Here is a 17,761-nt window from a genome sequence, read left to right as displayed (position 1 = left end):
TCGGGGGGTCACGGGCGGAATGGACACAGCTGTGAGAACAAAACCGGGGGGAAGAAAGGCGAGCGCTCCCAATTGCGCCAGATGTGCAGGGAGGGCCCTGCCCCCCCCCCCTCCGCCCCCCGCAGGCTCCTCCCGCCCCCCGTTGCATCACGCGGGGATTGCAAAGGCGGCCCGGAGGCCCGGCGCGCCCGGCCCGGAGCTGCTTCCGATTACGGCGAGGGGCCGGACACGCTGGGAGCCGCCGGCCGGGCCGGGATGGAGACGGAGTGAGTTGAGCCCTGGAGCCCGGTCAGGGGAGCCTCCAGGGTGGGCGTGTGGCTTTAAACGGGGGGGGGGGGGGGGGGGCGTCCCAGCGCGTGAGCCGAGGGGACGGTGTCTCCACCCCCACCGGAAGCCCTTCGCACCTTCCCGCCACCCACGGATCGAGCAAGTCCAGGGCCCTTTCTGCAGCTGGGACCATTTGAACTTCAGAGGCCTCCCGTGCAAACCCGCAGAGACGCCAATTGACAGATTTTTTTCAGGGCCTTGTCACCCACCCCGAAAACGCTCCCACACCCCTTCTTCCCCACGGAAACATCATTTTAAAGGTAATTTCGCGTTGGGCTTGCTGAGACCGACGTACGAGGAACTCGGGCCTCTTTTTTTTTTTTTTTTTTTTTTTAATCATTAACTTCTCCAGCCTCGTCATCCCCTTAAAATGGTCTTTCAGTGGACGTGGAACCGGGTGGCGTGCCGGTCGAATTCAACACGATCGGGCCGACTGGACGCTGACATGGCAGCGGAAGAAAGAAAGCACAAAACTTTCACCATATTCAGCAGTTTTGCTACATCAGGGTAGAGAAACGATCGCGGGAGGAGACCCTGCCTTCATCCACTCGGCGAGTGCGGAAAGTAACACCGCGCAACGCTCGTTACGAACCAGCCCGGAGCCTGGCTGTTGGGATAATGAGGCTGGCACGGATGTTAACATACGGTGTCCTTGGAAAAAGCTAGGAATGCGTCAGTATCGCAGAGCCGCAATGTCCAAGAATCACAAGTAATAATTTGAGAATCCCAAAGATGTTTGTTTACATTGGCTATTATTGTAAAATAGTCAAAGTATAACATCATGAACCAAAATAGTGTCAAAACAAAATCTGTTCCACTGTGGCACGTATGTGACAGAAACACAGGCACACAAAGTACATCAAAAGGCTCGCACCGTGGGGGGGCTCGGCATTAAATCACTTCCAGACTGAATATGGGAGGAGAGGTGGTCAAGCGAACGCTGTCCGGAGCACAGTCGTAGGCAGCTCTCGGGGCCAGGCCCTCAGCAGATTTCTCGGCGGGTTCGGGAAAGCGTCCCCCTCCATGCCCCGAAATAAAGTGACTTGGTTTTCTGAAAGCGACATCCACCTCAGCACCCACCACCAGACCGCCTGGCCCGAAGAGATACCCTGGGGCAGGCACATGGCTCGGGCGGGCGTCCAAGAGACAGGCTGGCCCACCAGCCGAGAAATTAATGATTAACTGAAGGGGAAAACGCAGGTTCCCCACGACTAAGCTTTGCTTCTTTTCTGATCTGCCCCCTTCCTTTTTCTTAAAAGCAAAGAAGGTGAAGATTGAGGGGAAAAGTAAACAGGGTACTTACAAATATTACCTTTTTCTCGGGTTCTCTACAGTCTTGTATTCTTAGGGAAATGGGATTTTCAAAACACAGCCGATTTACTGTAGTCCTCAGTTAAATCAGAACTATGTGTGAATTAACCGGAAGGTATTTAAATAAGCTGCAAACTTTAGACTGCAGGAAGAACTTCCTAAAGATTTACAGAGGGAAAAAAAAGGAAAAAAAAAAAAAAAACCCCAAAAACCTGAAGCTGCATCCAGTACTAGGGCTGAAAGGATTTCAAACCTCATACATAACAATTTTTTTTAAGTGGGAAGACTTCGGTCAACGGGTAGAGCCACCTCCCTTTCGCAAAACTTAAAAAATACTATCAGTGCTGGAATGTGGCACGAGAAATCAGGATTTGTGCATAATTAATCACGTTACTTCGCCACCCACACTGCAAGGCACAGACCGGCAGCCTCTCAAGGGCAGTGTATGTAAATACAGCTTCGCTATGCAAATGTTCCTAATGATTTCCGATTAATAGGATCATTATAATAGCCCTGCCTGTTCTAGAAAAGGAACCCCGAAAGTGTCCAGCCTCTCAGAGCTCCATAGCGATCGGCACGGTTTCCAAGAAGTACTCATTTTACTGAGTTGACAATAGTGCCTCCCGTGTTGCTCCCAGTTGCACGATCCCACACTAAACCTGTCGTGGAGGGGGCGCGTGGGTGCTTTTTGTTTTGCTTTGCTTTGTTTTGTTTTGTTTTGACATAGCTTAGGCTCATCTGGAGACCGAACTCTACGCACGTCTCTCGTCAATGGCAAACTTATTTGCGTTTTCACTTTCTTCAGCAATGCTTTCTATCCGATGACATTCCGCGGGTCGCAGTGAACGGTGACTTTCCCTCTGCTGTGCAGAGCCTGCCGGTGTCGCCGTGGTTTTAGGGCTGCTGAAACCTCCAGGGTGTGGAAGGCTCCGTCAAGGGACACCCTAGGGCGAGGGTACTGCCTCACCCCTGGAATTAGAATAAAGATGCACATTTGGACTCCTGGGGTCCCCCCTTCCCCTCCTCCCCCTGGCCTCCTCCGGCCTCCCCTCCTCCGCGGCCCTCTGCTCCCCTCCTGCCCCGCGCTTACTGTACTCTATTTACCACCCCAGCTGGGCTCGCGCCCGCCCCGCCCACACCGCGGGGATTGGCTGCGAACGCGGAAGGACCGAGCGCTCGCCCCGCGCCCGCGCCCGCCAATGGGGGCGCCCGCGCGGCCTGATGGACGCGCCGGCTTCCACCAATGGGAACGCAAGGAACCCGGATCGTGTGCCCCCGGCGAGTGCCGATAAAAGCCGCCCCGCCAGGCTCCCGGCTTCATTCTGAGCCGAGCCTGGTGCCCAGCGCAGGAAGCTCCGCAGGCGGCGGCGGCCTGAGCTCCTGGGCAGCCCGCTCCCTCCCGGTCTCTCCTTCCCCGCGCGGTCAGCATGAAAGCCTTCAGTCCGGTGAGGTCCGTTAGGAAAAACAGCCTTTCGGACCACAGCCTGGGCATCTCCCGGAGCAAAACCCCGGTGGACGACCCGATGAGCCTGCTGTACAACATGAACGACTGCTACTCCAAGCTCAAGGAGCTGGTGCCCAGCATCCCGCAGAACAAGAAGGTGAGCAAGATGGAAATCCTGCAGCACGTCATCGACTACATCTTGGACCTGCAGATCGCCCTGGACTCGCACCCCACTATTGTCAGCCTGCACCACCAGCGACCTGGACAGAGCCAGGCGTCCAGGACGCCGCTGACCACCCTCAACACGGACATCAGCATCCTGTCCTTGCAGGTAAGACCTGCTCCCGGTGCCCCCGCCCGCTGCCGCGCACCCCAGTCATCGCCTGGGCTGCCGCTCGCAGACCCATTGTCGAGACGGCCGCAGTCCGTGACTTACCGATGAGCTAATTAACTAAAAAAAAAAAAAAAAAAAAGCAAATCTGCTATAGATCGAGCGGTGCGTGAAATTGCTGATAAGTTCTGACACGTTAATGCATCTGTCTTTGATTCGGATTGTAGCATAAAACGTGTTTAATGAAACTTGCTGTTCTATGGATTACTTTAAAAAAAAAAAAAAAGCCCTTTCTCCTTCAGATTGTCTAACATCGCCGTTTATCCCCTTTCTCTCGCAGGCGTCTGAATTCCCGTCTGAGTTAATGTCAAATGACAGCAAAGCGCTCTGTGGCTGAATAAACGGTGAGTGTTAGCTTGTGCCTCCCGTCCGGACACCGCCTCTTGGAGAGAGAGAGAGAGAGAGAGAGTGTGTGTGTTTTCATTTGTGTATCTGCAAAATTGGGGATTTTGTAAATGAATGTGTACTTCAGTCGTATTGCACGTAGCACACTGCCTGTGCCTACGAGCTATGAAGGGGCTCCTAGCTCTCATTACTCCAGATCACAGAACATTTTCCTTTTAAACGCAAAGCACAAAACAAAATACCAGTAACTTAAGTGTGAAGGCGGCTGGGGAAAATGCGTGTTGGCCTCTGCCACACACGGAACGCCCGGCTCTCCCGTGCTGGTGCTCTGGTACTATGAGGTACTACCCTGCACGTAATTAATCTTATCACCACAAATTCCGTAGAGATCCTCCTTCCCTAAAACTTCGGCCCTCCTGAGACTCGGCCAGCCCAGCACTGCCTGCCTGCCTGCGCGCGCCTCAGACCCTGTGATGTGGGATTCCGACTTCCCTATCTGCTAACTAAAGGGCTGTTTTCAATCAAATAATCGTTACAAGAAGCAGACTGGCGCCCGCGAGCACCGCTGTTGGAGATCCAACTAGGAGACTGCGTTGGGAAGTTTGTCCCCGGAGTCTCTGCTGTTTTACTGTTTAATTTTCGCCGTGGAGGCCGAGTGTGTGTGTTGCATCTGGACGCCAGGGTTTGCCCAATCTTTGAGTGTTTGGTGGTTAAATGTTCAAACTGCGGCTTCCTCGTGGCGCCAGTCTGCCCGCCTCTGCCCTTAGGTTCCGTTCTCCTAAAACACGCCTCTCCCCCAATCTTTTGCAGGTGGTCATGACTTTTCTTTTCTTTGCACAACAACAACAAGTCCACAGGATCTTTTAACGCGCTGAACTTATTTTTCAACCATTTCACGAGGAGAACAACAAGTTGAATGGACCTTTTTAAAAAATGGAAGGAAAACTAAGAATGATCATCTTGCCCAGGGTGTTCTCTGACCTGGACTGTGATATTAGTTATTTATGAAAAAGACTTTTAAATGCCCTTTCTGCAGTTGGAAGGTTTTCTTTATATACTATTCCCACCATGGGGAGCGAAAACGTTTAAAATCACAAGGAATTTCCCAATTTAAGCAGACTTTGCCTTTTTTCAAAGGTGGAGCGTGAATACCAGAAGGATCCAGTATTCAGTTACTTAAATGAAGTCTTTTGGTCAGAAATTACCTTTTTGACGCAAGCCTACTGAATGCTGTGTATATATTTATATATAAATATATATATATATTGAGTGAAACCTTGTGAACTCTTTAATTAGAGTTTTCTTGTATAGTGGCAGAGATGTATATTTCTGCATACAAAGTGTAATGATGTACTTATTCATGCTAAACTTTTTATAAAAGTTTAGTTGTAAACTTAACCCTTTTATACAAAATAAATCGTGTGTTTATTGAATGGTGATTGCCTGCTTTATTTCAGAGGACCAGTGCTTCGATTTTTATTATGCTATGTTATAACTGAACCCAAATAAATACAAGTTCAAATTTATGTAGACTGTATAAGATGATAATAAACATGTCTGAAGTCAATACCTGAACTCTGAATGGTTTTTAAGATCTCCCTCTCTGTCTCCACTCGATTTAACCATCACTGCCACCACCCCCTAAGCCTTGGGACTTGTATGCAGAAGAAACTCCTTCTTATCAGATGTGTGGTCCAGTGCGAGCACTTTGGGGGCAAAGCGCTAATGTGCTTTAAGACAGCTGACCGGGCTGGGGAAACAGAAGTCTTAGTCCTGCAAGGAACTAGTAGTTCTGTGCCTCGGGGCTGAGTTTCAAACCAAGGAGCTGCTGTGGCAGTGACTCCTAGGAGTTAGAGCATTCACACTAAATGAGTCTGGAAGGACTGCTTGGCTGAGTAGGTGTTCAGACACTTTTGGAGTATCTGAAACTGCTTGTAGTTCAGGACATGACTTAAAAGAGTTAGGGGAAGGGCGAAAAGACCCCTGGGTGCTAACTGCTTGCTCCCGGTGACTGTTTGCCTGCAGGAATTCAAGCCGCAGCGTGGCCCCGGGCGCTCCCGGCCTCCCCAAGCTTCCCCTGTACCTTCTCCACCTGGAGCTCGCCCAGGCTCCTGGAGACAGGGCCTGGGCGGAGCCCACTTTCCAAGACAGGTGGCCGTTAAATCGCCCTTCACCCTTGACTGCACCCCTGGACTGCCCTGCGAAGGAAAAGAGGGAGGGAGGGGAGAAAGGCCTTCTAAGTCACAGAAAAAGTACCAGCGCGCTGTTTCCATGTAGCCCTCACCTGGCAGCTTTTGGCTCCTGCTTTAAAACAGGTAGCTGACGCAGACAGATACTTAAAATTCGTACGCATGCAAGAATTCCCAAACTGGAAGGAAGACACTTCCTTAGGTGTGTGAGGGTGGGGTGGGAGGTTCTGGAAGGCCGGCCCGAGGTGGACGGGGAGCGGAGAAGGAAGGTGGGGAGGACGGGCGGGTGGGGATGGGTGTCTCACCTGGGGCCACTTTCTCAGGCCCAGCCCAGCAGGTGTTTGGGTGGCGCCACCTTGTCTGCGCTGGCGGCGGTGGCGTTTCCGGCCCTGACCTGGAATCCGTCACGGAGAGCGCGGGGCCAGGTGCGGAGGGGCGGCCTCGGGCTCTCGGCCCAACTTCGCCCTCGCCCGGCTCCCGCGTCCTCTGCGGCGGTCGCGCCCGACCCCGCTTCCTCCCGGGGGGGGGGGGGGGGGGGGGGGCGGGGCGGCGCCGGGGACCCGGGCGGGGCAGCCTCCGACGCCACCCGCGCCCCGCCCGGCGTCCGCGCCGCAGGTGAGCACGTGCTCTGACCGGGGCCGTCGTTGTTGTTGATAATCGTACGGACGGACGGGGACGCCGGCTCTGCCCGCCACACCTGGGCGGGGCGGGGCGTGCCGGCGCAGGCCGCCCTTCGGACCTGCCACCTGATGTCCGGCCACCTGTCGCCGGCCCGCCCAGCGCCCCGCGCGACGAGCAGGGGCGGGAAGCACGAGGACGGGTCGCTGCCCCCCCCCCGCTCCCGCCCCCACCCCATCCTGTCCTCCGGGGACGACAGGGTGGGGGCGCGGACGCCGGCTCCCGGTCGCCCCCAGCCTCTCGTGGTCCGCTCGGACCGGCGAGAGGACCAGACCCGGACGGCAGGTCCCGTGCAAGGGCTCGCCGGCTTTCCAGAGGAAGCCGTGCGGCCGGGGTGGGGCTCGCGAGCACCTGCGCGGTCCCTGGAAGCCGGGGACCGTTTGCAACGTTTGGACGACGACCCAGAGTAGCAGCACCGTCCAGGAAAAGCGGCACCTTTCGGAGGAGGCTTTCGGCGGCGGAGCTCCGGCCACTCGTCCGGGTCCGGCCGGTGGAGGCCGGGCGCCACCTGCTGGCCGGCGCCAGGAAGGCGGCTCGCGAGCGGGGTTTTCGGGGCGCTGGGAGGCCGAGGGGCGATAGCTGGAGCTTCAGGGGGAGAAACGCACGGAGAAACTGCCTTTTGAAAACGGGTTATCAGGAAAGAGAGCCTCTCTAGCATGTGTACAGTCGTTTCCACTGTGTTTTCTTCTTATTTCGTCTTCTTACCTACTTCGCAACTTAGGATCCCCTTTTGCAGATTAGTATCCACTGCCACTAGGTGCTGTCTTGGATGTTAATAAAAGTATCAGACTTGACCCCCCGGGAGCAGAGAGACTACAACTGGATTGTGGAGAAAAGTGAGTTGTGAAGTCGAATGAAAGCCAGCGTGTTTTCGCTTCTTTTCCTTAAATCTTTCAATGTGTTTTTATTTTTTCTGAATAACCTCAGCCACGACCTCCAATATTGCGTTAAAGGACTAGGAGGTGAGAGGGAGCGTCCTTGTTTTATTCCAGATCTTAATGAAAACAAGTCAGACTTTCTCCATGATGCGTGACCCGGCTCTAGGATTTTGTGATGTTATGTAGTCTTGATCAATTTTAGGAAGAACCCTTTAATTGTTAGCTGTTTTTTGTTTTGTTTGGGGGGGGATTTTGACTCACAATTCGGGAATGAATTTGGTAAAATATATGTATTCTATTTATTGATACTATTTTCCTTTAGAGTCTTAACACTGATTTTTCTGATGTGAATCGGCCTTGCATTTATTCTGTAATAAATCCTACTTGAACATGATATATGATTACTTCTTACACACACTGTCGGATTCTGTTAGCCAGTATTTTACTTGGAATGTTCTAGAATACAATGGAGCCTGTGGTTTCTTTTCTTGTGCTGTCCTTATCTGGTTTTGGAATCGAGGTCACACTAACCTCAAACGATAAATGTGTGGGTCAGTTTACATTTTAGTTCTCAAAGCCACGGATAAATCTTCGAAGTTAGGCAAACATGTGGTCTCTCCATTCTACAGAAGCTGTCCTCAGAGACACCAAGGGAGTGACCAAGGGCATGCGGCAGTCAGTGGACAGACTCGGTCCAGTGTTTTACTCAAATGGGGAAGACTTCTGAGGACAACCATGTAGACATTACCAGGGAATAGTAACCTATAGTCACTAAACACCTGTTTCCTGGAGCTTTTTTGTTGTTGTTCAAGGATAATTATTTATGGGGTTTCCACGCTGTGGGTGCACAGCTCCAGGGCAATCCAAATCCGTGTCAGCCTGACTCACCACACGCCCTTCTGATTCCTAATGCCCTCTGCTACCGGAAGGGAGTCTCCAGGCTCTGTCTTTCCCGGGTGATGGTTCTGCTAAGGTCCCAAACGTCTATTTCCTCATAAAGGTGATCTGAGACCGAGGCAAGATTTGTCCAGAAGCCCAACAGGTATTTGGTTTAGTGCTGACCATGGGAGTAGCCACTTGGAGGAGAACCGCCCCTCACTGCCCCCCGACGGCAAGAACCGGGGGAAGTCTGCAGAGACGTGTGGACAGAGAGCTGAACACTGGCGCGTTTGGCTTGTTTCCAATCATTTGCTATTAAAAATCAGGCCACGTCCGGTGGCAGTTCCTGAGTGGGGGTACCAAGCCCGGCACGGGGGCACTGACCCAACAGGAATCGGAGGCGAGGTTTCACTCCCACGGGAAGCAGGACATTGGCAGGGAAACCACTCTTGAAGGCCTGCCACGTCAGTGTGTAGACTAAATTACTCATCCTGGAGGATCTTGGGGAAGCCTGTCAGCCTGAGGTCAGGAGGGGAAAGAAACATCTCCCTTGAAAATTTGGAGCCAGGGGTCTGCCCTCGCAGGGAGTGGAGATTTAAATCCATGGGACCCAGACAGTCTGCAAAATTCTAATGCTGATAAATTAACATAAAAATGGTTCCTGGCTGGTGATGCCCCTGGGGTGTTTGGCAGGAGCAAGGGCAAAAGTTCTCCAGAGACAGAAGCCCTCAAGACTAACCACCCAAAATCCTCCTGTTTAATGGCTTGCTGAAAGTAAGTTTACAATTAAAAACTTTAGATGCTACTGAAAACCAATTTTCGGTGAAAGAAAGATTCAGTAGATACAACGAAGAGAAAGATTAGAAACCAAAGAACTATATAGGCTCAAAGGTGAGGATAACTAAAATGATTCGAGAAAAAGAAATAGAAGAACGAATTAAAAACATAAGAAAATCGCAAGGTACAGTTAACCGAAATTGAAAACTCAGTGGAAGGTTAAAACCCAGATTAAAAACTACTGGAGCTTTTCTACATGCTAACAATGAACAATCTGAAAAGGAAATTAAGAAAACAATTCCATTTACAATAGCATCAAAATGAATAAAATGCCTAGGAATTAATTTAGCCAAGGATGCGGAAGACTTGCACAATGAAAACTATAAAACACGGCAAAAAGAAATTAAAGAAGATGTATATAAGCTAAAAGGCATCCCACGCTCAATGAAATGGAGGCTTGAATATTGTTAACATTTCAATACCACCCAAACTACAGATTCAGGGCAATCCCCGTGAAGACTTCGTGATATCTTTTACAGAAATAGAAAAACCCATCCCACAATTTAGATGGAATCTTAAGGGACCCTGAACAGCAAAAGCTTTCTTGAGAAAGAAGAACAAAGTTGGAGAACTTACAGTTCCTGGTTTCAAAACTTATTACAAAGCTACAGCAGTCAAAACAGTGTGGTACTGGTAGAGGGACAAACGTATTGACCAATGGAACAGACTAGAGAACCCAGAAATAAACCCTCACATACATGGTCAAAGGATTTTCGACAAGGATGCCAAGACCCCACCATAGAGAAGGGCTGGTCTTTTCAACAAACCGGACATCCACATGCAAAAGAGCAAAGCTGGACCCTTCTCTAACACCATAGACAAAAGCTAACTCAAAATGCATCCAAGACCTCCACGTAATGGCTAAAACTATAAGTCTTAGAAGAAAACATATGGCATAAGCCTCACAACTTTGGAATTGGCAATGATTTTTTGGATAGGACACCAAAGGCACAGGCAACAAAAATAAAAGTAGGCAAATTGGACTTTGTGAAAATCTACAACCGTGCCTCACTGGACGCCATCAAGAGAGTGAAAAGGCAACCTACAGAATGGGAGAAAATCTCTGCAAATCATACGTTGGATAAGGGATTAATAGCCAGCATATACGGAGGACTCCTAACACTCAACAACATAAAGAGAAACAATGCAAAAATAGGCAAAAGAGTTGAAAAGCATATCTCCAAAGAAGATCTAGTATGGCCAGTAAAACACGAGAAGATGCCCCACATCCCTAATCATCAGGGAAATGCAAATCAGAACCATAATGACATCTCATACCCATTAGGATGGCTACTATCACCAAGAGAAAAAAAAAGCAGAAAATAGCAAGTGCTGGGAGGATGTGGAGAAGTTGGAACTCTTGTACACCGTTCGTGAGAATGTAAAATAATACAGCCACTGTGGAAAACAGTAAGCATGGCGTCGCCTCAAGAAAATTGAAAAATAGATTTCCCATATGTTCCGGCGGCTCCACTTCTGGGTATGTACCCAAAAGAATTGAGGCAGGGTCTCGAGGAGACTTTTTGTGTCCGTTTTCATGGCTGCATTATTCACGGTAGTTAAAACACAGAAGCAACCCACGTGTCCGTCAGCAGACTGAGTGGATAAGCCGCATGTGGTGTCTACATACAGTGAAACACTAGCCTCAAGAAGAAAGGAAATTCCAACATCTGCTCTAAGATGAACCTTGAGGATATTATGCTAAGTGAAATAAGCCAGTCGCAGAAAGACAAATGCTATGTGATTCCATTTATATGCGGTACTTAGAGTGTCAAAATCACAGAGACAGAAAGTAGAGGGGTGACTGCCAGGGGCTGGGGGAGGGGAGAAGGAAGGAGGAGCTTTGCAGGATGAGAGGGTTCTGGAGACAGATGGCCGTGATGGTTACACAACAGTGCGAATGTACTTAATACCTCTGGACGACACGCTGAAAAACAATTACGATGGCAACTTTTACGTTATGTGTGTTTTTACCACACACACAAAAATGTGTAAGCTGCTAGAGAGAGAATTCATGAACTCAGAGATGGAGCTGAGGAAATAACCCAGAGCACAGCACTGAGAGATAGAGACCTCAAAGAGATGAAATCAAGGATGGGATGGAAAAGTCCAACACATAAGGCAGTCTCTACCGAAGGTCATGGCAGTGGAAGGGTGTGCATCACAGCCAGCAGGCAACTCGAACTTGAACATTAGACATGTCTAAGCATCACACAAGCCTTTAGTCAAGCCAATGGGCCACACACACATATGTCCTAAATCTGAAAAAGAAGAAGTCCTTCAACACAAGGGAAAGAGTTCACAGGTGATACAGTGGCCTTTACACATACAAATAGATGGTCCGTTCCATTCGTAGGGAGATAACAGCAAGTGCAAAGACACCACATGAGATACCAGTTCTCACCCAGCAGATGGACGAAAGTGCAAAAATGAGCATGCACTCTGTTAAGACCGGGGGTGAGGGGAACGGTCTTGTCCATCGTTCACGATAAAATGTGCAGGGGAACTGGACACCAGCCCGCGAGATTCTGCGTGCATGGACAGTTTCACCCAGCTGTCCCACCCAAGGGATCTATCCCGAAGTTACACTTGCAGAATAGGAACTAGTTTGTGCCTCAAGTTAACATACGTGGCATTATTATTTTTTTTAATTTTTTTAATACTTATTTGTTTTTGAGAGAGAGAGCGTGAGCAGGGGAGGGGCAGAGAGAGAGAGAGAGGGAGACACAGAATCCGAAGCAGGCTCCAGGCTCGGAGCCGTCAGCACAGAGCCCGACTTGGGGCTCGACCCCACAAACCGTGAGGTCATGACCTGAGCCGAAGTCCGCCGCTTAACCGACCGAGCCACCCAGGGGCCCCTGGCATTTTTTTTTTTTTTTAATAGTAAATGATTGGAAACAAACGCCCACCAGTAGGGGGCTGGCTGGCAATTCTACAGCACATTCATGAGCAGCGTCGTGACGGGGAGAGCTGTGTGCTTTCCAGGGTATAACGCCCAGTGGAGAGAGCATCACACAGAGCCATATGCAGAACGGGCTGTTGTGGCAGAAGAAAAGCATACTATACACGTAGAGATTCATGTTTGTTTACATTTGTAGAGAAACAGAAGATAAACCAAAACCAATTGAAACGGCTATTGATGGAGGAGGGGGGAGAAATGTGATGTTTCTAGATGTATCTTGTCGTATAGTTTTGATTGTAATGTAAATGTTTTTAATCAAAGAAAAGAGCAATATACACAACTTTAAAAGTAGAACAAGCGTACCTAGTCGTATGTCAGGTTGGTGGTATATCCATATCAAGAAAAGAATTATCCCAGCTGACTTTCGGACACAGAAGTTTTACTCGACATGCCCAGTGGAGATGTTCTAAGGACAGAAAGAGCTGCAAAGAGGGGGCTCCCGGGTGGCTCAGTCGGTTGAGAGTCCAACTCTTGATTTCGGCTCAGATCATGATCCCAGGGCCGTGGGATCGAGCCCCATGTGGGACTCCACACTGGGAGTGGACCCTGCTTGGGATTCCCTCTCTCCCTCTGCCCCTCTCCTCTGCTCGAACTCTCTCTCTCTCTCTCAAGTAAATATTTTTTTTAAAAAGAGCTGCAAAGAAACCATAAAGGTCACTTAGTTGTCATATTGTTAGTAATAATCTTGATATTGTTATCTTTAAACTGGTAAATATATAAGATAAGCAAAGAAGTAATTATACTTAATCTCTTTCAGTGTCAGAGAGATTAGACACAAATAAAAGTTAAAGAAGTAAAAGCCCAGAACTCTTATATTTGAACTGACAATATCAGTTGAAACTCACTTCTCTTAAAAAATATTTTTCTAGCATTCCACTGAAAATGCCTAGAAGCAATGGTAACTTGGCAGTAATAAGCACCCCCTTAAAATCAGTTTGTGTTCTCCGATACCATTAACCACAAGAAGTAAGCAACATTCCTTGGAGAAAGGACTGATGCCCAGTCCGGGACAGGAAGTAAAAATGATAAAGATAGACAAAAATAAAGAGATGACAAAAGTAGAATAAAACTCTTTGGGTCCCAATGGAAGATTCTAGGGCACCAACTCATTTTAAAAATTGATAATTAAAGGGAAATTAAAAAGCGTTCACCCTGCCTTCCCAGTACGAGTCGTATGTCAGAAAACTGTAAAAGACAAAATTAGCAAACCATTTTGCAGCCCCCAAGTCCCAGGGAACGCAAGGACCGCGACGTGTCACATAGTTGCTGATTCAGGCAACGGTCATCAATGGTGAGCGGAATCATTAGGTGAAAGATTGATGGGGGATTTGATGATGAAATGATCCGGCTGTTTGTAAGGAAATGATTGCTTGAACCCCTGGGTCAGTCACTAAAAATCCAGACGAGGGACCAGGAGATGCTTCCTGGCGTGCAGTCAGAGGGACACAGCATCACTCGCGAAACATTTGTAGGAAAACATTTATTTCTAATAACCCAATCTGAAGTAATACAAAGCCTTCAGATCTAACCTTCTTGTCTATGGAAACGGGGGTGGGGGGGGGGGCGGGGAGCAAGTGAAATTATATCACAAGGAAGCGGGCAGAAGCCCAGAATGGGGACTTCCTCAGGACGACGGACCCGGCTTTGTCTACACGGCAATGATATTAAAGCAGAGCTCATGGGGAGGACGGGGGAAGAGCTGTCCTCAAGGAAGACGACATAGGAAATGGAACAGCCGAGTGCAATGAGTGAATCTCGTTCAGCTTCCTCGACTCTCAACAGGCAACAGTTTCAGACAATCGGAGAAATGCGAATGAACGCGGGGCATCGGATGATGTTAACGGATTGGTTGGGTCGGTGTGAAATAGAATGACCCTGTCCTTCAAGATGCGTCCTGACGTATTTACACGTGAGGTGTCTCGTATTTGCTTTCAAATAGTCCAGGCAAAGGAAAGGGGAGTGAGGCACACGACACAGGCACGGCCAAATGCCGCTGGCGTCCCCGCTGAGCGATGGGCACAGGACTGTCCTCTGTGTTTGGAAATGCTCTGGAAATGTCTGGAAATGTCCTCTGTGTTTGGAGCCGCGGGTCAGAGAGACTCCGTGCTATGCTTACTCTGGCACAGGGCCCTTCCCTTCTCCAAAGTCTCTGCCCTCCTGCCACGTGGCCCGACTTCCGTGTTCCCTCCCTCGAGATCTACCTTGGCCTGTAGCGCAAATGAACTCTCCTCCGTCACCTGGCTCAGCTGCCGTTCAGAGACACCGCTCTGCGTGCAGGACACCTGTCATGAGTGTCACAGACAGGCGGCAAAGAAAAAGTCCACGAGGCCCAGAAATGCCCCGGGGGCCTGTCTCTCCTCCCCACGGTCATGAGCAGAGGAGAACAGTATGTGTATTTCCGCATGTGTGATTACGCCTTCCTTGTAGAATATGGTCCTGGTTTTAAGTAAGTTTCCACCTAGAAACAATGCTGTAAGGTGTGTTTTAAACATACAGTCTTCTAAATAAGTTCCATCGGTTCCGGAAGAAAGTTCTTAAAAACTCACGCATTCCTTCAAACTTTTATGTCTCGGAAAGTCCTCCGGAAGCTCTATCAAGAAAGGAAAAGGGAAAGGCCCTTCTTAAGGTTCTAATTTTACCGGAATTTGCCAAAGCCTACCAGGGGAAGAGAATATTCCAAAAACGCTTAACTGAAACTCTGAGCCCCTAAAGTGAAATATTTGAAGGAGCAAAAAACCTCAAATTTAAAGGTAATCCATACTGGTTGAGTCAATCCAATTTAAAAATGTCTTGACTGGGAAAGCAATTTCTGAACAAGCGTGTGAGGCCCCGGTTTTGTAGCTGACGGTGACTTCTGAGAATCATCCCGAAGTACGTATGAGCCCTGGAGGGCTGCCCCCGAGAATTCCATCTGATGAGGAAGCAACCCCAAACCACACAGGGACAGGGCTACGCAGCAGGACACGTCGTGCTCATTTTCAGGGCTCTACGGTCTGTGAGGACCACACCGCGTCCTGCCAACACAGGAGACGCTTCTTTCCGGGGAACGATCTCCGATGTGCCAAAGGGGTTACGTTCACTAACTCAGTTATTGCGCATTTATCGAGTGCCGCCTGTGTGCCAGACATCGTTCTAAGTGCCGCGGACCCAGCAGACCAGACAGACGGGGACCCCTGGCCCGAGTTCCAGCAGTGAGACACGGACCATATACAGGTAAATTCCATCATATGAGAGGGAGGTAAGTGCTAGGAAGAGAAATCAAGCAAGGAAAGGCTGCAAGGTGAGCCAGGGTTGAAGTTACTGTCTCTGGGCTCCGAGCCCGCCCCACCAGGCTCAGCTTTGGGGGTTCGGTTGCTCTGCGGCGCGGCGGCCTCTGGGTGGCCAGTAGGGGTGGGAAAGGGCACCTGCAGGCGGGGAGGGGACGAGAGAGGGCACCCGCAGGTGTGGGCGGCGGGACTCGCGGAAGCCACGCCCAGCACTCAGCCTTCCTGCAGCACCTGGAGGCCCTTTGCAGCTTCTCAACACCTGGAGAGCTGGCCGACCGCCCCCTCCCCACCCCACCCCACCCCTGCCCTCCCCTCACTGATTCCAGCCCCAGCGAGCAGCACCCGGTCCTCAGGGGATCTGGGGGCCAGGCCCAGGGCACCCTCCTCCAGCTCAGAGGCCCCCGCACCGGTGAGGGTCACCCCCTTCTTAGAGCTTCTGAGGGTTAATTCCAGCCGCCCGCTTTGTGTCCTCGGCCCAAGCCTGGAGATGCTTCCTGCGGTGACCACCTCGGTGATGCCTGACTGTTCTTTGCTTTTGCTTTTTTTGGTTACTGAGTTAGTACTTTATACCTAGTTAACAGTTTTATTCTTTCCGCTAAAGTTCGGGACTGGACCCTGACGGGTGCACTGGGCTCTGGCACCCCATGGCCTCTCCTGTACGACTCGAAATCCACACCGCTCAGAGGAGAGACACCGCGGGCTCTCACCAAGTCTTGGATTTAAAATAGAATTTTAGGGGCGCCTGGGTGGTTCAGTCGGTTAAGCATCCAACTTCGGCTGTGAGGTCATGATCGCACAGTTCCTGGGTCCACCCCCACGTTGGGCTCTATGCTAACAGCTCAGAGCCTGGAGTCTGCTTCAGATTCTGTGTCTTCCTCTCTCGATCTGCCCCCCCCCACCCCCACTCACACTGTCTCTCTCTCTCTCTCTCAAAAATAAACATTAAAAAAATTTTTCTTAAAGAAGTGATAAAATAGAACTTCAGTTATGTGTTAGTCCTACACTGCTGTATAACAAAGTACCCCCAAACTTAGTAGCTTAAGACAACAAACGTGTAGGACCTTGCACAGTTTCTGAGGGTGAGGAATCAGGAATGGCTTACTTGGGTGGCTCTGACTCAAAGTTTCTCACCTCAAGGCTTGCCCAGGTTGGGGAATCAGCTTCGGACTCGCTCACGTGGTTGCTGCTGGCCTCTGTTCCTCACCAGCTGTTGGCCGCAGGTCTTAAGTTCCTTGACACATGGGCTTCTCCAGAGGGGTGCTCACAGCATGTCGGCCAGCTTCCCCCAGAGTGAGACAGAGAGAGAGTGTCCAGGGCAAAAGCTCAGAAGTGACATAGCACCACGGTGGGTCATTCAGACCAACCCTGGTACAATGGGAGGGACCACAAGGGCGTGGGGTGTGGGGTGTGGGCACCGGGAGTGGGCGATTGCTGAGGCCATCTTGGAAGTTGGCGACACAAGCTCTATCCATTAGACACTTTGGGCTTTGGGGTGGGGCGGGATCGGAGCCAGCCTGGGTGTCCCGAGTCCGGTGCAAATCAAGAGACTTCAAAACCTGAGCAGAAGCTATAATCCTCCATAGGTCCTACAAGTGGGAAATGGCTAACTCCTTACCGCAGGCACCATTTTAGAAGCTCTTTGGAAACATTTGGTGGAAATGGCAGGGATAATTTTGGCTGTGTGACTCCTCCAGGCATATCTTGCTTTGTCACTAAAACTCTCAATTTAGGAATTATGCTGGCATTTTCTCCAGCTGCTGAGATGTCTAGATGTCAATGGTTTATATGTGTCTTTCTTAGTTATAGCCAATATATTTCAAACTTATTAACCAGACCGCAATTAACTTGGCTTCTTAACCAAAGGGGAAAAAAAGCATATTAAGTAACCACACATCATAGAACATCATCCCTCGTTAGATCGTTTCCCTTTTCCCAACTATTACTCCCAGCTGATTGAACACCCAGTCCGAAATAGAACCTTGGGCCAACGAGGTAAATAATATCTCCACTTCCACAATGGCAGAGAGAATTTTGGCATATCTGAAAGATTAGGTAAATAGATCTAAAACCATACTGCTAAATCGTTTTGGACTTGAAATGATTATTCTAACAACTCACGGAATGGCGAGGTGTCATCGCCGAGGATAAAATTGAGAAGCGCTTCCCCCACCCGGCTATACTACGGACGCAGCTTGTCTAGGAGGAAATATTTTAATTACCGGAAACACACACAATGGATAGCGTTCTCCAGTCC

At 49.9% G+C, this 17,761-nt stretch overlaps 1 protein-coding gene across 1 annotated transcript; it reads left to right on the top strand.

Annotated features, from left to right (window-relative positions):
• The first annotated feature begins 2,943 nt into the window (after positions 1–2,943).
• On the top strand, positions 2,944–5,385 carry ID2 (inhibitor of DNA binding 2). The gene is made up of 3 exons (XM_019452678.1): positions 2,944–3,413; positions 3,754–3,817; positions 4,629–5,385. The coding sequence occupies exons 1-2, from the start codon at positions 3,066–3,068 to the stop codon at positions 3,808–3,810; spliced, it is 405 nt and encodes a 134-aa protein (XP_019308223.1). The 5' UTR covers positions 2,944–3,065; the 3' UTR covers positions 3,811–3,817; positions 4,629–5,385.
• Positions 5,386–17,761: the final 12,376 nt, after the last annotated feature.

Source organism: Panthera pardus, unplaced genomic scaffold, assembly GCF_024362965.1.
Source record: "Panthera pardus isolate Hobbes unplaced genomic scaffold, ASM2436296v1 HiC_scaffold_26, whole genome shotgun sequence".
Taxonomy (NCBI): domain Eukaryota; kingdom Metazoa; phylum Chordata; class Mammalia; order Carnivora; family Felidae; genus Panthera; species Panthera pardus.
The sequence above is the reverse complement of the archived record's forward strand: the minus strand, read 5'-3'. Positions and strand labels throughout refer to the sequence as shown.

What these genes read in the sequence shown, in the direction of transcription:
- ID2 (XM_019452678.1), top strand. Translation starts at nt 3,066, where the DNA reads ATGAAAGCCTTCAGTCCGGTGAGGTCCGTTAGGAAAAACAGCCTTTCG. An exon ending in TCAGCATCCTGTCCTTGCAG is followed by an intron (nt 3,414 to 3,753) that starts GTAAGACCTGCT and finishes TTTCTCTCGCAG; the next exon opens with GCGTCTGAATTCCCGTCTGA.